The sequence below is a fragment of the Neofelis nebulosa genome, chromosome 1, assembly GCF_028018385.1.
Source record: "Neofelis nebulosa isolate mNeoNeb1 chromosome 1, mNeoNeb1.pri, whole genome shotgun sequence".
Taxonomy (NCBI): domain Eukaryota; kingdom Metazoa; phylum Chordata; class Mammalia; order Carnivora; family Felidae; genus Neofelis; species Neofelis nebulosa.
Genome location: NC_080782.1, coordinates 103,715,006 through 103,735,423, shown reverse-complemented (window position 1 = coordinate 103,735,423; position 20,418 = coordinate 103,715,006). Strand labels below are relative to the sequence as shown.

The 20,418-nt window shown below is 41.0% G+C and overlaps 1 protein-coding gene across 1 annotated transcript in view; it reads left to right on the top strand.

Annotated features, from left to right (window-relative positions):
- The window catches only part of MCCC2 (methylcrotonyl-CoA carboxylase subunit 2), a 73,517-nt gene that overhangs the window by 17,619 nt on the left and 35,480 nt on the right, over window positions 1–20,418 (top strand). Inside the window, exons 5-6 of the mRNA XM_058730133.1 lie at window positions 6,068–6,195; window positions 7,886–7,998. Of these exons, the coding sequence (XP_058586116.1) occupies window positions 6,068–6,195; window positions 7,886–7,998 (241 nt within the window). The remainder of the gene's footprint in view (window positions 1–6,067; window positions 6,196–7,885; window positions 7,999–20,418) is intronic.

Below are 20,418 nucleotides of genomic sequence, written 5' to 3'. Positions count from 1 at the left end.
GAACAAGAGAAAGAAACAAGAAAGGGAAGAGAAACACTTCTATTCCTTAAGAGATGCATAATACAAGTGTACTTTTGGAGAGTAGACAGACTCCTGTAGATGAGAGTAGAAGCTCTGTTCCCTGCAGCAATGTCATTGGTAGCTTCAGCCTGGAGCTTTTCAGAGCCAAATCCATTCATACGGTCATTAAAAACTTTTATACCTTTAGTGCTTTCTTATATATTTTTGAGTAGTGCTGCATCTATTGATCTAGGCTCCATGATATGTTCTGAAGTAGACCCCAAGAAATTTAATGAGGAGACTTGTTGTATGGAATTTTATTTATAAACCAGCTTAGAATCAAGGATTCCTTGCCTGAAATAGTAACTGGCTGATGAATAATTGAGCAGTAGTCCTTTTCTCTGGCAAATTCACATATTTTACATGGCTTATTAGGTCCTGTAAGAAACAGTCCCTGCCTGCTTTCCTCACCTTACCTTTGTACCTCTATCACTGTGGCCATCCTGCTCTTGCTGTTTCATGAACACACTAAACATATATATATATATATATATATATAGCCTATACTCAAGCCGTTTGCTCTGAATCAAGTGTTCTTCACCTGATTCTTTGACTGGCTTTTGCTCTCCATTCATATTTCCCCTGGAGCAGTGCTTAGGAGCATGCATTCTAGAATCAGACTGCCTAGACTCAAATGCTGGTTTTAACTTGTTGGTTGGTAACATTGGGCCAGTTGCTTAACTTTTTTGTACCTGTGTCCTCATCTGTAAGTGGGATATCTCACATACCTAAAGCCTTGAAAGAGCACCTCGTACATCATAAGTGACACGTCAGTATGGGCTGTTACTATTATTTTTAGCATTCCTTCACCATTATACCGTAACATAGCCCCATCTCAATTACTTTGTTTTATTATATATTTTACCTTGTTTTATTATATGTTCTATAGTAACAATAATAATAAATATTGTATTGCTATAATAGTGTGATTTGTAGATAGATGTATTTAGGCATTCAGATGACCAAAATTTACTTCTCATATATATTTGGTCTTTGTCCACAGTTCCTGGCTCATAGCTCCCCAAACCCTTGGAAGTACTGAGAGTGGTCATGGTGAATTTTGTGCTATCAGTGAAGGTGGCTTTTGGACCCCACCCCAGGGCAGGGCCTACTTGTTCGGAGAGCCAACTGTGTGATTAGACGGTTGGAACTTCTCTGCCGTACTTATTCCCCCAATCCCCACCTTTGGGGAAGGGAGAGGGGCTGGAGATCGAATCAGCTAATGGCCCCTGAATTACTCAGTTGTGACTAGGCAGTAAAGCCTACATAAAACCCAAGAGGACTGGGAGCTTCCTGGTCAGTGAGCATGTGGAGATGAGGGCAGAGTGGTGCACCTAAGAGAGGACATGGAAGCTCCCCGTCCTTTCCCCATACCTTGCCCTGTGCATCTCTTCACTGAGTGTTAGTGTCTTTTATCATGTCTTTGATAGAACGGTGAACTTAAGTGTTTAAGTGTTAAGCCTTCTAGCAAGTTAAAAGAACCTAAGGTGGAGGTCGTTGGAACCTATAGTCTGTATGTAGCTGGTTGGTCAGGAAGCACAGGTCACAGCCTAAGCTTATGATTGCCATCTGAAGTGGGGGGTGGAGAGCAGTCCTGTAGGACTAACCCTTAGCCTGTGGAATATGATGCTGTTTCCGAGCAGATCATGTCAGAATTGAGTTGAATTCTCAGACACCAGCAATACCCCCGCAGAGTGTCCGAGAATTGTTTGATGTTGAATGTGGGTGAACCCTCCCCTGCACATTGGGACTGGAAACCCAGAAAGAATTGGTGTGTGTAGAATTACCTTGTTTTATTACAGTGTCATAGCACATATAATCAGAAATTACCTAACGGATTTGTTGTGTGTTTTTGCTTCCCCTAACTGATCCTTTCCACTACAATGGGAGCTCTGTGACATCAGGAATTTTGCCCTTCTTGTTCACTCCATGTCCTTAGTTTCTAGAAAAGGACAAGGCACATAGAGCACACTTAAAAAATATTTGTTGAATAAATGAATGGATGTCAGGGGTTATTTTATAGGGCAAGTTATATCTCTTGTGGTTATTTCCAGAATGAGATAGTGAAGTTGTATCACACTCACAGGATGATGCTCTGTTTTTGTTTTCTTTATTCGGGGGCTTGGTGTGGAATCCCCCTTACTCTACAGTGATTTCAAGTAGGTAAAGACAGGGAGCAGATTCCACTGCACATTTTAAACCATGTGATCAGAAGTCTCCTCCCAGACACCAACTTTCAAGTCGTTCTCTATGCGCATCAACAACAGGGTTTCATACTGAGCGTATGCATTTTGCCCCACGAGACTCCTCTCCATTATGACGCTGGCCAAGGAAAGACTTACCTTTTCCCTAGAGCTGTGCCAGTGTTAGATATTACGACTGAAAAGGTTCACTCATTTACTAGGTGTAAAGTAGCAGTTCATTGTGATTTACATGCGCCTTTGTTACGTAAATAGTGTGGTTGTATATATTGTCACCACTCTTTCTCTGGCCAATGCTAGATGCCCAAACTGGCTTAAGAAAAAAAGAATGTATTGACTCTTAGCTGGTAAGTGTGAACATAGCTGGATGTAGGAGCTCAGACGGTGTTATCAGGTCACAGGTGTGTTTTGGTTTTATTCCCAGGCAAGCTTTCTAAACCCAGAGGCAGAGCTAGCCAGAGACATCCCAGTTTCTGTTCTGTAAGGTCAGTAGCTGAGGTAGGAGAGCCCCAAAGGGGTTAGGCTTGGGGTCCAAGCACTACCCCCCCCTTTTTTTTAAGTACTTATGTTTTATGTTCAAGTTCAAATGATTCTTTTTTCTGATATTTATTTAAGAAAACTTTTTTGAACTTAATGTTTATCTTATTGTCTTGTGGTTTGAGTTAGGGGTCCAGTCACCCAGCTCTCTTCTTAGAATCCCACTTAAATTCCTTAAATTAGATAATCCAGAATAACAATAGCTAACATTTATCCAGTGTCCACTATGTGCCAGGGAATATTTTAAGTATTAAATGAATATTTTTTTTATTAAAAAAAATTTTTTTTAACGTTTATTTATTTTTGAGACAGAGACAGAGTATGAACAGGGGAGGGGCAGAGAGAGAGGGAGACACAGAATCTGAAATGGGCTCCAGGCTCTGAGCTGTCAGCACAGAGCCCGATGCGGGGCTCGAACTCACGGACCGTGAGATCATGACCTGAGCCGAAGTCGGACGCTCAACCGACTGAGCCATCCAGGCGCCCCTAAAAATTTTTTTTTAATGTTTATTCTTGAGTGAGAAAGAGAGCACGAGCAGGAGAGGGTCAGAGAGAGAGGGAGACACAGAATCTGAAGCAGGCTCCAGGCTCTGAGCTGTCAGCACAGAGCCCAATTCGGGGCTTGAACTCACTAACTGTGAGATCATGACCTGAGCCAAAGTCAGACACTTAACTGACTGAGCCACCCAGGTGCCCCAAGTATTAAATGAATGTTAAATCACTGAAATAAGTATGAGTATTATCCTTATAAAATAGATACTACTGTTGTCCCTATTTAAAATTTTTTTTATCACATACAAGTGAGAAAACTGAGGTATATGAAAATCAGCTTTCTTGAGGTCACTCAGGAGTAAAAGTAAATGGGGGCCCACGCCCCTTGCTGAGCCACACTGTGGACTTGGGGTAGAAGGAACTGGTTCTTTTCTATACCTTTGAAGATAGGCTTTGGGGGCCAGTGTCACTTGAACCACATGGATTAGGTAAGAGGCAGTGTTTGAAAGAAAGTTTAGTTCTGTTGCCAGAATAATAGATTGTGGGTATACAAAACCAGTAGATGTACAATGCAGTCTTTTTGTGGTCTAATTTTATTTTTTATTCCATAATATGTCTGTGACCTTTTTTGTTTGTTTGTTGGTTTGTTTGTGAAAGAGAAAGAGCACGCACAGCATACACACGTGAGCTGGGGAGGGACAGAGGGAGGGAGAGAATCCCAAGCAGGCTCCATGTTCAGTGCAGAGCATGACATGGGGCTCGATGCCATGTTGCTGAGATCATGACCTGAGCCGAAATCCAGAGTTGGATGCTCAACGTGACTTAGCCACCCAGGTGCCCTTGTGACCTTTTAATAAGCAAGTGAGAGTGGCTCTGTCTCTTGTGGCTCAGTCTCTTGTTCAAGGTCACATGTTCAGCAAGTGGCAGAGCCAACATTTCACCATACTCCATACTCCATACTCCATACTCCATACTCCATACTCCATACACCATACTCCACCAGACTCCATAGTCTGGCCCCTTTCCTGAATCACAGCTTCTTAAGCTTTTTTAGGGCACCAGCCCCAGGGCGGGGCAGAACAGTGCACCCTGGAGGTGTGAGATGATAGCCTCAACAACCTGCCAGAGCATAAATTTCCTTTGAAATCTAATTTGTTTACTAAAGTCATGAAAAATTGGCAGTCCACTCTAAAATGCTAACTGTAATGTGGAAAGAAGCTTTATATCAATAAAATAGATGCTCTAAGGAGAGGAACTCTTTTATCTTGTGGGGAGCATTGCTGGCCATGTACCCTAATGCGAGCAGTCCGTTGCTACCTGAGGCCGCTGTTCAGTTGCTGTTCTCTACTATATTTTCAACAGGGATTCAGTGACTCACTTTTTAGAATTCTAGAGAATATAAAGTGAGGTTTTAAAGCATATCATAAATAGGAGTGCCTGGCTGGCTCAATTGGTGGAGTATACAGCTCTTGTATTTGGGGTTGTAAGTTCAAGCCCATGTTGGGTGTAGAGATTACTTAAAAATAAAATCTTAAAAAAAAATCAGAAATATAAACAAGATTACATTTTTATTTTTATTTTTTAATTTTTTTCAATGTTTATTTATTTTTGAGACAGAGAGAGACAGAGCATGAACGGGGGAGGGGCAGAGAGAGAGGGAGACACAGAACCCGAAGCAGCCTCCAGGCTCTGAGCTGTCAGCACAGAGTTGGACACGGGGCTCGAACTCACAAACTGTGAGATCAAGACCTGAGCCAAAGTCAGACACTCAACCAACCGAGCCACCCAGGAGCCCCAAGATTACATTTTTTTTAAAGAACCCACTGTTGTTCACTCAGGTTTCCTTCCGGTTTCCCGGCAGGGTTGAGCAGTTTGCCTTATAGGTGGTCTGCACTCACCACTCTGCTCTTCGTGTCCTCCTTATGGGCGTGGCACTCAGCTAAGTGGTTCTGGTGAGAAAGGGCACCACTGATGATGTACTTTAATATGTTTTCAATACACTATTTTATTTTACTTTTTTCAAGTGTGGCTTTTAAATTTTATTTTGAGAGAGAGGGAGGGAGAGAGAGACTCCCAAGCAGGCTTCACACTGTCAGTGCAGAACCTGGCGTGGGGCTCCAATTCACGAACTCTGAGATCATGACCTGAGCAGAAATCAAGAGTCAGACACTCAGCTAACTGAGCCACCCAGGTGCTCTCAATATGCCATTTTATAGTTTGCATCTCTTGTTACTTTAAGCACGATAGATATTGTGTTTTAAACTTGTTTTAGTTTTTTGAAAAGCATGTGGTAGTAATATTTAAGAACTTTTGAAAATAAGAAAAGTAAATTCTCTTGATGGATCAGTTTTCATTTTTGCAAATTACCATCCTAAAAGGAAACTTGGTGGTTTATCATGAGAGATTTCTTACCCTTGAGACTTGGATTTTTTTTGTGTGTATATTTTATTATTGTTTCGCTAGGATCATTTCATTGAAAGAACCATTATGAAATGTGGCTGAGGTTGTTAGTTTTTCACTGCTAATAGAGGACCGATGACTCTTTAAAAGTCAAGTATGAGTTTGTAAACTTGTTAAAAGTGATGATATAAATGAGTATGTGGACTTTGATTAAAGCTTGCTTTCATATCATGAGATCATCTGCTAATGACTGTCATTGGTGATATGTACTAGAAGTTGAAGGTTGCATTGGAGTGTCTTACAATGAAATGTACTTGGCCTTTTAACTTTGAAGAAGTCTCTCTTATTCTCTTTGTGATGAAATTTCTGTCTTTCAGAGTAGAATGTATAATTGTTGCCAATGATGCCACCATCAAAGGAGGGACCTACTATCCCGTGACTGTGAAGAAGCATTTGCGGGCACAAGAAATTGCAATGCAAAACAGGCTCCCCTGCATCTACTTGGGCAAGTCACAAGAGTCGTAAAATGAATTATTTTTAGGTGGTAAAATGCAAGAGTGTTTACAAGGTTATATATGATGTCATCATTTTTTTTTTTTTTTTTGACAGTGTTGGGGAGGGACAGAGAGAGAGTGGGACAGAGGATTTGAAGCGGTCTCTGTACTGACAGCAGAGTCCCATGTGGGGCTTGAACCCCAAGCCAGGAGATCATGACCTGAGCCAAAGGCGGGCTTAACTGACTAAGCCACCCACAACCCCCCATCATTGGGTATTTTTAAAAACTGTTGGTTTCTTCCATAATTACAAAAGAAATGCATGCTCTTTGCTGAAAACTCAGGAAGAAAATGTGAACAAGAACTACCCATAACAACATCACTGAGGAATAACCTGTGACAGTATTTTTGTGTATGCCAGTTTTTTCTCTACATGGGTGTAGATTTTTTTTCTTCTATATATTTTCTTTTTGTCTTAACCTTAATGAATTCAAACTGTGAGAAAATAATAGTTAATATTTATGGATCTCTTGAGTGCTAGGTACTAATTTAAATGCTTGAGTATGTATAGAATTTTCAGCAAATGCAATTTAAGAAATTTAATTTTTAATGAAAGTAAATTTATATTTGAAATTAAAACACACTTAAATCTAAGGGTATTTCAGAAGGAACATAAAAGCAAGGCAGTTTAAAATTGGCACTGCCTGGATAATGGTTTAGTTTGGTGAAATACCAGCATATATATATTATTCATTTTTGCAAGTGTTTGAACAGGTACTGACTTAGAGATTTTTTTCCCTGCAAAAGTGCATTTACCTGGGTGACTCACAGTGTGAACTTTGTTTTGCACATACAGAAAACTGCAAATGAGGCCCTACTGTTTACAGGTGCTGTGCCAAACACTGTAGGTAATGGAGTAAAGAGTATTATGTTGTCCCCATCTTGGGCAAGCTTAAATGCACCAGAGACAGGATGTCATGTACTAAATAACAGCAAAAGACATGATGATTGTAGACAAGCGTGGTGGGCATAGGACTAGCTAACTTTTCACAGCATTGCTATTTGCACTCACTCTGTGCTGAACTAAGTAAGCGCTTTTTATACATTATTTCATGTCACCCCAGGAATAGCTTCCTGGGAGAGCTACCGTTGTTACTTTGATTTCACAGGTGAGGAACAGGAAGCATAGAATGGCTAGGACATGCCGGTAATCACACGGATATGAAGTAACCAAGCTCTCTTCCAAATTCAGCTGACCTTCTTATCCCCCACTCAGCCCTGCAGTATAAACAGTCCCAGAGACACTATGTGACAAACTGTCACATGAATTCTGCATGTGGCTTTGCATTGGTTTAAAAGAAAGAAAGATACTTTTTTTTTTTTTTTTAGCTGAACTGGTTAAAAATTTGCGGTGTTTCTGAGGCTTTAGCTGGTCCTCAAAGGAGAGAATGTCCTAAATATTTCAAGTGGAATTTTGCACAGGGAGGAGAGCCTAATGGATTTGATGAAAACAGTGAATTTTTTGGCTGCGTTGGGGGACTGGAGAAAGATGCTGTTGAATAGTTTAGAACGGTGATAGATAGGGCAAGTTTTGTGTGAATGTGCTGAAGAACTGTTGCTGTCCGTGGTACACGTCTTCCTGTGTACAGCATGTTTCGTTCATTCAGACGTACTTATTTCTGTTATTTCCCTTGTCTTCAGTTGATTCAGGAGGCGCAAACTTACCTTGGCAAGCAGAAATATTTCCAGATCGAGATCACTTTGGCCGTATATTCTATAATCAGGCAATTATGTCTTCTCAAAATATTGCACAGGTAACTTCTCATTAATGAAAGGTATTGTTTTTTTGCTCCAAATGCCTTTGCCAGCTAGATAGCCTGAGATGATTTAAAACAGAATTTAACACAGAATGTAGATTTTTTTTTCCCCCCACAGAAAGTGCCTTGGGGCGCCTGGGTGGCGCAGTCGGTTAAGCATCCGACTTCGGCCAGGTCACGATCTCGCGGTCCGTGAGTTCGAGCCCCGCGTCAGGCTCTGGGCTGATGGCTCGGAGCCTGGAGCCTGTTTCCGATTCTGTGTCTCCCTCTCTCTCTGCCCCTCCCCCGTTCATGCTCTGTCTCTCTCTGTCCCAAAAATAAATAAAAAACGTTGAAAAAAAAAATTAAAAAAAAAAAATAAATAAATAAATAAAGGAAAAGAGTTTGTCAAAAGAAAGGACACTGAGTAATTGTTTTTTTTTAATTTTTAAATTTTTTTACATTTATGTATTTTTGAGAGACAGAGCATGAGCAGGGGAGGGACAGAGAGAGAGAGAGGGAGACACAGAATCCGAAGCAGGCTCTAGGCTCTGAGCTGCTAGCCTGATGCGGGGCTCAAACCCACAAACTGTGAGATCATGACCGGTGCCGAAGTTCAACGCTTAACCGACTGAGCCACCCAGGTGCCCCAGTAGTTGCTTTTTTAGGATTACACTTTGATACATTCTGGTGTCTGAATGAGGAGACATGAGCAAAAAAGATTGTTGTAGCATTGTCCTAGCAAAAGTTAACAAACGACCTAGATGACCATTATTGGGAGATGAATAATACCATTTGTAGCTGTTAAAATGAATGAACTAGAGTTGAACTAGAGTTGCACTCATCAACATAAATAGTCTGTAAAAATAATAGAATAAATGCATAGTCATTTGCTTTGTATGTAAATGTTAAAACCATCAAAAAAATCTATTACTTTATCTTAAAATGTACATGGGAATCATACATGGAGCTTTAGGACAATGGATATCTTTGAGGCGGGAGGGAGGAGAAAGGGGGGCAGGCAGGAGGTTTCACCTATTTCTGAAATATTTTATTTCCTTAACACAAATCTGAAGTAAATTTGGCCAAATGTCAAGATTTGTTAAGACTGGATATTAGGTTAAAGTATTTATTTTTCTGTAATCTTTAATCTGAAATACTTCATAACACCGATGCTTGTGCTTTGTTTATGTTTTGTTCCTGAATTTCTTAAGTTTGTAGTGTTTTTAGTAATATTCTAATGAATTAGCCTTTTCTCACAGTTATGGTATCTCATCTTTATTTTCTATTGATATAGTGCATTGTTGGCATTTATTATATATTTTATGTTATGCAGTGACTTTGTGCTTTATATATCTAAATAGAAACTTTAGCTTTGCTCACTTGTGCACAGAGGGTCCTTGCATTACATAATATGTAATTCTTACCATGGCATTTTGTTTTATAGGGGACATTGGCCCATCTAATCTGATATTATAACCTGTATAGTTGTACCAACCTTAATCTTATATTAGTTTCCTAGGGCTGCCATAACAAATTACCACATACTGGGTGGCTGAAAAATAACAAAAATTTGTTCTTTCAAGTTCTAGAGGCTAGAGGTCCAAAATGAAGGGGGCAACCTCACTGGGCTCTCTGAGAAGATCCTGTCGCTCGCCTCTGCCAGCTTCTAGTGGCTCCAGGTGTTTCTTGGGCTTGTGACTGTATGACTCTGATCTCTGGCTTGTTTGCCTTCTCCCCTGTGTGTCTGTGTCTTCTCTCTCTTAAAAGGACGCTTGTCATTGGATTTAGGGCCCACCCATGTCATCCACAATGATCTCATCTCAAGTTCCTTACCTTAATTATGTCTGCAAAGACTCTTTTTCCAAATAAGGTCATAATCAAAGGTTCTAGAGATTCAGGTGTAGACATATTTGGAGGAGGTGGGGGCATCAGTCAACCCACTATAGATGTGTCAGCTGGCATGCTTATTCTTTGCCCTGTCTTTCCATTCGTGTAGCTTGTAAATAATCAACATGTAACAAATGTTTATGGTGGACCTACTGTAACCAGGCTCTGTTGGTGAATAAAACCAGGTATGATCTCTTCTCCTGTGGAACCTAAAGCTTGAAGTGCTTTAAAAAACAGGTCTTTTTAGGGGTGCCTGGGTGGCTCAGGCGCTTAAGCTCTTGATTTCAGCTTAGGTCGTGATCTCATGGTTTGTGAGTTTGAACCCCGCTTCAGGCTCCATTTTGACAGTGTGGAGCCTACTTGGGATTTTCTGTCTCTGCCCCTCCCCTGCTCGCTCTCTGTCTCAAAATAAATAAATAAACCTTAAAAAAAGTCTTTTTAAAATTAAAAGTGTCCATATATTTTTGAGTAAGTAGTACCTGCCTATGATTAAAAAATCTGAAGTGTCTAAAGGGCATTTGAATGCTTTCCTTTTTCCTATTTTAGTTTCTTAAAAATGTTAACATCAGTATTTCTTTGAGCCACTTCTCTTAGCATTTCTTTTCTCTGTTTTACTCCAGTAAGAAGTTCAGGGTAAAGGTTTACCTCTATTCTTAGAAACCTCTTGGAATTTGAGGAAAATTTCCAATTTCTCTTGTGTACTAGTTTCCATAGTGCCTATTCTGATCTTTTCCCCAGTAAATGAGCCCTAAACCCGATGTCTGCACTGTAGCTGTTGCTTCATACTTAACTGAAGAAGTCAGGCTGTGTGCGAGTACTCTTGTACTAAAAACATTGTGACTTTGCCTTCTTTTATCCTAGAAACAGTTGTCCCTCTTCCTCTCCAGGGCTAAGCTTTTCATTTATAATCCTAATGCCAACCCCTCCTTTGTGCCTCATCATTTATTCCTCTTCTCTCTCTTACTCTAATATTTTCTCATCCACTTTTTTTTCTCACAGTCAATAACTGTGTTGACTTCTTCTGCATTCTTTGTTTTATTTATTTCTTTTGAGAGAGAGAGAGAGAGAGAGAGAGAGAGAGAGATTGAGATTGTAAGTGGGGAGGGGCAGAGAGAGAGGGAGACAGAGAATCCCAACCAGGCTCTGCACTGTCAGTGCAGAGGGGATTGAACCCACCAACTGCGAGATCACCACCTGAGCTGAAATCAAGGGTCCGATGCTTAACTGACTGAGCCACCCCATGTGCCCCAACTTCCTCTGTTTTTAAAGGAAAAAGAAAAAGCACCAAAAGCTGTGACAAAAGAAAAGGACCTTTGCTAGCTTCTTCTGTTCCCTGAAGCTTCCCTCCTTCCCTGGATCAGCAGACTCCTTAAAAACTGACCTAGGACCTTTGTTCCTGACTGCTCACTCCATAAAACCTACTGCCTTTGGAGGTCCTACTAGCCTCCTAGAGACCAGATTCTTTTTTTGTTTTTTTTAATTTTTTTTTTAATGTTTATTTATTTTTTAGACAGAGAGAGAGTATGAATGGGGGAGGGGCAGAGAGAGAGGGAGACACAGAATCCAAAACAGGCTCCAGGCTCCGAGCTGTCAGCACAAAGCCAGATGCAGGGCTCGTACTCACGGATCGTGAGATCATGACCTGAGCTGAAGTCAGACCCTCAACTAACTGAGCCACCCAGGCACCCCTAGAGCCCAGATTCTTACTCCACATGACCTCTTTTGTTCCCTTTCCTGAAATCCTCCTTAGGCTTTGTGCCACTGGCTTTCCGTATCCCCCAGGCTCTCCGTTTAATCCTCTTCACCCAGGAACTTGTCCTTAATGGTTTCATAAACTCTCATGACATCCCTTTCATATCCGTGATCTTTCCTGACCTCTCTCTTCACCTTGGGAGGTTCTGCTGTCTTTGTGGATTTCCCTTTGGTACTTAGGGGCTCCAACTAGACATTGAGCACATTCACTTCTCTACTGATGGTTCTTTCACCCATGTCCCTGTTTGCTCTTGATGGTACTTCCTTCTTGAGCTTTTCCCTAGGATTGAAACCTTGGTGTCATCCTTGACTCTTGCCTGCTTTATCCCCTACCTGCCCCTACCTGATCATTTTGGTAAAAAAAAAAAAAAAAATGTATATATATGTGTGTGTGTGTGTATCTATATATAGATATATAAATCTGTCTGTCTATATATTTCTCATCTTTGTATCCCCAGGAGCTCCTCTGGTGCTGGACAGATAATCAATACATAATAAACCTTTGACAAAGACCTGTCGATTTTTACCTTTGGATTGGCCCTCTCAGCTCCATTCCTGCTGCCATCACCATGGGTAGTTTGGGCCCACATTACTACTTAACAGTGTGGCACTAGCTTCACCTGCCTTGTGTTCGACTACCTAGTCTTTCCTTTTCTGTCCACTGTACATGTTACTGTAGCATTACTCTTTATCTGGTTCCTGGCTCAAAACCATAATTTCTACAAAACAGACTTCAGACTTATTAGCCTGGTACATAAGACCCCTTGTGGTCTAGTTCCGATCTTATGTTCTGGCCTTACTGCCCACTGTCAGTCTGAACCACTCACTGTTCTTCATATGTACCATGGCCTTTCATGACTGCTCAGGTCCATGCTGGGCCCTCTCTTCCCCATTCCTTGCAGTCTAAGTCTCCAGTCCATTTTCCAAATGTATCTCAGATGCCATCTCTTGCAGGAAGGCTTCTCTTTGAGCTATACCTTAATAATGACATTTATTCCTTTTATCTAGATATATCCTAATTTCCCTCACTAGACTCTAAGCCTCTTGAGATAAGAGACACCATCAGATAAATCTTTATATCCTCACACATTTCCCTGAGAAGGTACTTAGTCAATATTTATTTAAAAAGTGAAACTCTTGGGGTGCCTGAGTGGCTCAGTGGTTAAGCGTCCCAACGTCAGCTAAGGTCATGATCTCATGGTTCATGAGTTCGAGCCCTGCATTGTGCTCTGTGCTGACAGCTCAGAGCCTGGTGCCTTCTTCAGATTCTGTGTCTCCCTCTCTCCCTGTCCCTCCCCTGCTTGTGCTCTGCCTCTCTCTGTCTAAAAAATAAATAAATGTTAAAAAAAAAAAAGAGAGTGAAACTCTTTATGACTATTCAAGTGATATCTGATATACTGAGTATATCTTACATTTTAATGTATGTTTTATTATTTACTGAGGCCTTGGTTTGGATGGATAAAAACAAGTTCTTATACTTTATTTTTTAAAAATTTTTATCCATATACTTTATTACATGAAGCAATCACTTGTTTAACTCCAGTTATATTACATGTGCATTTTGATAGGGAACTTCTTTATTTGTTCAGTTCCTTCTTTCCTCCCCAATGTTGGTTTTTATTTAATGTTATTAACCTTGCCCATTATAGGTCCACTTATCCACTTATTTCTAAGATACATGTCTCTTGACAATCATATCTCTGTTATTTCCTGTATCTTTGCAGTGGTAAAAATGTGGACAGATTTTTGCCGACCTGGAAGGTTTAAAATTTTTGTTTTTGCTCTCAAGGAGAAAAGGCAGTTACATAAGACACCTACCTACATCTGTATTCTCTTGTCATCTTTCCCTCCTTTCTGGTGTATTTTAGAACTTGTTTTTTTGTTTTTGAAGTTTAAAGACTTGGCATACAGGTGTCTGGTGGTCTTACTTGGAGTCTCATGTCCTGAGGATACCTCACCTGGGCTTTCTCTAAACCCATGGCTGATGTCTTGATGATCTTGGAAACATTGCTTCTGTTATTTTCTGTATTGTGGCTCCACGTTGCTGGCTTTTGAAGTGTGAGGCATATAATTCTCTTCAGAGGTGGGATCTTTGTTTTCTTAGGTCTCACATTAGCATTAATTTTTAAAATTAGTGGACGGGGTGCCTGGGTGGCTTCGTGGGTTGAGCGTCCTACTCTTGATATTGGCTCAGGTCATGATCGTGCGATCAAGCCCCGCCTTGGGCTCCATGGTAAGCATACAGCCTGCTTAACATTCTCTCTCCCTCTGCCTCTCTCCCCTGCTCACGTGTCTCTCTGTCAAAAAAAAAAAAATAATAATTTAAAATAATTTAAAACTTAGTGGTGGTCTGGTCTAGCTGGATCTTTGCCCTGCTGCATCATCCTGTTTGACTGTAATCCTTTAGTGCACCAGGAACAAAATGTTTCCACTGTGACTAACAGTATATTTCTTCTGAAATAGTCATTATTCATCTAGCCATGTGGAGGTGCAGCTCCTGTTTTTCCTTCGCGTGTCTGCCTGTTTGTTCTTCTTTTGGAGATGTACTTAAAATTATTTCAGGTGTCCGTGCTTCCTTCTCTCTTTCCCTGTCCCCACTTCCACCCTCTTGGCTTAGCTCATTATTTTTGAAATTTATTTTCTTTGCTTCAGATCATGGTAATTGTTTTGAGGAATTTAGTTAAGACAGGCACTGTATATCATTTTTTTTTCCGTTCAGAAAAGTTGGTTTTATTATTTTTTAAATATTTATTTATTAAAAAATTTTTTTAACGTTTATTGATTTTTGAGAGACAGAGACAGAGCATGAGCGGGGGAGGGGCAGAGAGAGAGGAGACACAGAATCTGAAGCAGGCTCCGGGCTCTGAGCTGTCAGCACAGAGCCTAATGCGAGGCTCGAACCCATGAACTATGAGATCATGACCTGGGCCAAAGTTGGATGCTTAACCAACTGAACCACCCAGGCACCCGAAAGGCGGTTTTATTAAAGAACACGGATAAGACCCATGGGCAGAAAGAGCTGCCCATTATTTTATTTATTTTATTTTTATTTTTTCATGTTTATTTATTTTTGAGAGAGAGAAAGAGAGCATGAGTGGGGTAGGGGCATGAGAGAGGGAGACACAGAACCTGAAGCAGCCTCTAGGCTATGAACTGTCAGTGCAGAGCCTGATGTGGGACTTGAATCCACAAACCATGAGATCATGACCTGAGAGCCAAAGTCAGATTCATAACCCACTGAGCCACCCAGGTGCCCCAAGGGCTGCCCATTATTTCAAAAATGCATTTCAGCTTGTCCATGTTGTCAAATAGGGCCTAGGGAACAAAATCACTGATTGCTTTGAGGCTGATAAAAAGGAAGAAACAGGATATTCTGGATAAGGTGGACTTTTTGTTTTCTGTGCACATTTTAGCCTATCTATTTAGCACAGATAAGCATGAGTATTCTAGAATCAGTGGTGTGATCGGTCAGTATAATTGATTGTGATTTAAATTTTGGAGAGCTAGTGAACTGATACGTGAATTTTATGCCTTTTTTAATTTTTTTTTTTTTTTTTTTTAATTTACATCCAAATTAGTTAGCATATAGTGCAACAATGATTTCGGGAGAAGATTCCTTAATGCCCCTTACCCATTTAGCCCATCCCCCCCTCCCATAACCCCCCAGGAACCGTCTGTTTGTGCTCCATATTTAAGAGTCTCTTATGTTTTGTCCCCCTCCCTGTTTTTATATTATTTTTGTTTCCCTTCCCTTATGTTCATCTGTTTTCTCTCTTAAAGTCCTCATATGAGTGAAGTCATATGATACTTGTCTTTCTCTGACTAATTTTGCTTAGCATGATACCCTCCAGTTCCATCCACGTAGTTGCAAATGGCAAGATTTCATTCTTTTTTGTTGTTGTTGTTGTTGTATCTTTTTTAATTTTAAAGATTTCATTCTTTTTGATTGCCGCGTAATACTCCATTGTGTGTATGTAGGTGTATATATATCACATCTTCTTTATCCATTCATCTATCAATGGACATTTGGGTTCTTTCCATACTTTTGCTATTGTTGATAGTGCTGCTATAAACATTGGGAGTGCCTGTGTCCCTTTGTAACAGCACATCTTTATCCCTGGATAAATACCTAGTAGTGCAATTGCTGGGTCGTAGGGTAGTTCTATTTTTAGTTTTTTGAGGAACCTCCATACTGTTTTCCAGAGTGGCTGTACCAGCTTTCATTCCTACCAACAATGCAAAAGAGATCCTCTTTTTCCTCACCCTCGCCAACATCTGTTATTGCCTGAGTTGTTAATGTTAGCCATTCTGACAGGTGTGAGGTGGTATATCTCATTGTGGTTTTGATTTGTATTTCCCTGATGATGACTGATGTGGAGGGAGCATTTTTTTCATGTGTCGGTTGGCCATCCGGATGTCTTTGGAGAAGTGTCTATTCATGTCTTTTGCCCATTTCTTCACTGGATTATTTGCTTTTTGGGTGTTGAGTTTGATAAGTTCTTTGTAGATTTTGGATACTAACCTGTTATCTGATATATCATTTGCAAATATCTTCTCCCATTCTGTCAGATGCCTTTTAGTTTGGCTGATTGTTTCCTTCACTGTGCAGAAGCTTTTTATTTTGATGAGGTCCCAATAGTTCATTTTTGCTTTTGTTTCTGTTGCCTCCAGAGACGTATTGAGTAAGAAGTTGCTGTGGCCAAGATCAAAGAGGTTTTTGCCTGCTTTCTCCTCGAGGATTTTGATGACTTCCTGTCTTACATTGAGGTTTTTCATCCACTTTGAGTTTATTTTTGTGTATGGTGTAAGAAAGTGGCCCAGGTCCATTCTTCTGCATGTCACTGTCCAGTTTTCCCAACACCACTTGCTGAAGAGACTGTCTTTATTCCATTGGATAGTCTTTCCTGCTTTGTCAAAGATTAGTTGCCCATATGTTTGTGGGTCCATTTCTGGGTTCTCTGTTCTATTCCATTGATTTGAGTGTCTGTTCTTGTGACAGTACCATACTGTCTTGATGATTACAGCTTTGTAGTATAGCTTGAAGTCTGGCATCGTGATGCCTTCTGCCTCGGTTTTCTTTTTCAAGATTGTTTTAGATATTTGGGGTCTTTTCTGGTTCCATACAAATTTTAGGATTATTTGTTCTGGCTCTGTGAAGAATGCTGGTGTTATTTTGATAGGGATTGCATTGAATATGTAGATTGCTTTAGCTTGTATTGACATTTTAACAATATTTGTTCTTCCTATCCAGGAGAATGGAATCTTTTCCATTTTCTTGTGTCTTCTTCAATTTCTTTTATAAGCTTTCTATAGTTTTCAGCGTATAGATTTTTCACCTCTTTGGTTAGATTTATTCCTAGGTATTTTATGGTTTTTGGTGCAACTGTAAATGGGATCGATTGCTTGATTTATTTTCTGTTGCTTCATTGTTGGTGTACAGGAATGCAACCGATTTCTGTGCATTGATTTTATATTCTGCAACTTTGCTGAATTTATGAATCAGTTCTAGCAGTTTTTTGGTGGAATCTTTTGGGTTTTCCATATAGAGTATCATGTGTCTTTTATTTTTTAAATGGAGGCTCTGTAGGTAGAGGAAGAAAATGTGATATAGGCAGTATTTGCTTTCCACATTAACTTGAAATTGAAAAAGAAGAGAGATTTAAAAACATATTATACTTTTAATGGCTTTTCTACCAAGCAACTGAAACGTTTCCCCCCTGTAAGTTATATTACATTTATCACCATGTACCTTTGAACTGGATAGTCTTCTGCAATTTCTCAGTGGAAGGATAGAGGTCTAGAGGTCACACAGCTTTTCAGAATTAGGTATAAAACCTCTTGACTCTCTCTCAGAGACCCTTTCTGTAGGGCAGCCTGCTGACCTACAATATGTAATTTGGTTTTGGTGCAATGAGAACCAGTCTCTCTTTGTTTAGGCAAGACCTGGAGGGTAATGAAATTTTGTCTGAAGTTTTTGCAGACTCTTACTTCTGTTTTGTAGAATCTCATTTCCTTTTTCAAAAGAGTTTTTTATTTTTTGTTTATTTTATTTCTACTTTTTTAAGTTTATTTTGAGAGAGGGGAGGAGAGAGAGAGAGAGACAGAACACAAGTGGGGGAGGGGCAGAGAGAGAGGGAAAGAGAGAGAAGCCTAAGCAGGCTCTTGCCACCAGCGCTGACTCCGATGTGGGGCTCAAATTCATGAACCGTGACCTGAGCCAAAATCAAGAGTTGGATGCCTTACCAGCTGAGCCACCCAGCGCCCTATTTTTTATTTTTTAAATAGGCTTTATGCCCAGCACAGAGCCCAACATGAGGCTTGAACTCACAATCCTGAGATCAAGACCTGAGCTGAGATCAAGAGTCAGGTACTCAACTGACTAAGCCACCCAGGCGCCCTGAATCTCATTTCCTGTTAGTCAAAATTTCTGTTTGTGCCTTCTGTGGTAGTGATGGCAGGCAGTGTTATAGTCAGTTACACATCCTTCTTAGCCTTCTTGCTGCTTTCTTGGTCTTGATTTAAGTCTTGAGTCACCATGGACCTCCTCACCCTGTGGGAGAGACCTCTTGGCTTGTCCACATTGCAGGAAGCCCACCTCATGGGTGACTTGGTGGACTGTAGCCTCTCAGTGGAGTTCTTGGGAGTTGTCCTGTGTTCTGATGCACATGAGAGTCACTCTAATGTCTCCCCTGATTTGGTGCATGTGTTGTGCCCCCAACACAAGCCTATACCCTGAGTGTGCTCAGTATACGTTATGTTCACACCTCTTACTTATGTCCTTTTAATGTCCTCTTAATAGAGAAAGCAGCAGAATTTTCTTCCTTGGGGTCTACATCATTTGTCCAGCATGGTTCAGCGTGAGATCCTTGTTGTACCACAGACAAATGCTTTGGGACAGGGAAAGCCGTTAGAGCTGTTTGGCCCTGGGGTTCCTGTGCTTTGTGAGAAGAAGGAGCAGATGCAGTGGCAGGGCTCTTTTTGATGGACATTCACCCTGTTCTGCAAGTAAGCGAATGGCTTAGAATTAAACGATGAGAAGAGGACATTCTGCAACGGTGGTGACTTCTCTAATCTAGGTTCTTTTATTTAATTTTTCTTTTATCAGAATTTGCTTTAGAGATGCTAAGTTTAAGGTCTATGAGATACTTGTGACTAGCGTGGCCTGTTTCTTTTTTTTTTTTTTTTTACATTTATTTATTTTGAGAGAGAAAGAGAGCACGTGAGCAGGGGAGGAGCAGAGAGGGAGAGAGAGAGAAAATCACAAGATGGCTCCACACTGTTGGCACAGAACCCAACATGGGGCTCAAACCCACAAACCATGAGATCATGACCTGAGCTGAAACCAAGAGTGGGACACTTAACCGACTGACCTACCCAGGCACCCCAGCCTGTTTCTTATTGATAAAATTTGAGAATTTTGATTCTTATATACTTAATAATTCCAGCTCTTTTTTAAAAAATTTTATAATAGCTTTATTAAGATCTAATTCACATACCATACAATTCACCCATTTAATATGTACAGTTCAGTGGTTTTTAGGATATTCCCTGAGTTGAGGCAATTCTAGTACATTTTCATCACTCCAGGAGGAAATGCCATATCCATTAACAGTCACTGCTTATTTCAATCCAGTCTCTCCAGCCCCTCGCAAGCACTCATCTGACTCTATGATTTGCCTATTATTCATTTCATGTGAAAGAGATCATATAATAAGTGGTTTCTTTCATTTAGCAAAATGGTTTCAATGTTTACCCATGTCTTTTGGTTTTTCATTACTCTCTGGGATGGTATAGCATTCTGTTCATGGACTGTCTCCCATTTCTGCAATAGGGGAATGGTTTACTGAAGGGCAGCAACAACAAAGAACTTTTTTTTTTAAGTATTTTCTGGTTTGTTTTTTTTTTTTTCCAACGTTTTTTATTTATTTTTGGGACAGAGAGAGACAGAGCATGAACGGGGGAGGGGCAGAGAGAGAGGGAGACACAGAATCGGAAACAGGCTCCAGGCTCTGAGCCATCAGCCCAGAGCCCGACGCAGGGCTCGAACTCACGGACCGCGAGATCGTGACCTGGCTGAAGTCGGACGCTTAACCCACTGAGCCACCCAGGCGCCCCTTGTTTTGTTTTTGATGTTTATTCATGTTTGAGAGGCAGAGACAGAGCGTGGGTGGGGGAATGGCAGAGAGCGAGGGAGACAGAATCTGAAGCAGACTCCAGGCTCTGACTGGTCAGCCCAGAGCCTGATGGGGGGCTCGAACTCATGACCTGAGCTGAAGTTTATTCATGTTTGAGAGGCAGAGACAGAGCACAAGGTGGGCGGGGGGGCGGGGAACAGAGAGAGAGGGAGACACAGGGTCTGAAGCAGGCTCCAGGTTCTGACCTGTCAGCATAGAGCCCTATGTGGGGCTCGAACTCATGAACTGTGAGATCATGACCTGAGCTCAAGTCAGACGCTCAACCGACTGAGCCACCCAGGTGCACCAGCAGCAAAGTACTTCTAAGCAAAGACCGTCCCAAGGCTTCAGATGTGCTTCAGTTGTAGTTACTTTAGATGCTTTTTGATCTCTGTGATAGTTATCCATTGCTGCAGAACAGAGTACCCCAAAACTTGGTAGTTGAAAGCACCTTTTTTTACCTCACAGTTGCTATGGGGCACAACTCTGAGCACAGCTGAGCCGGATCCCCTAGCTCTGGGTCTCATGTGGCTGCAGTCCTCTTCAGTCTCCATTAGTAAGGGTCTGCCCCGGCTTGCTCACGTGGTTGTTGGTATGATTTAGTTCTCTGCAGGTCTCACTC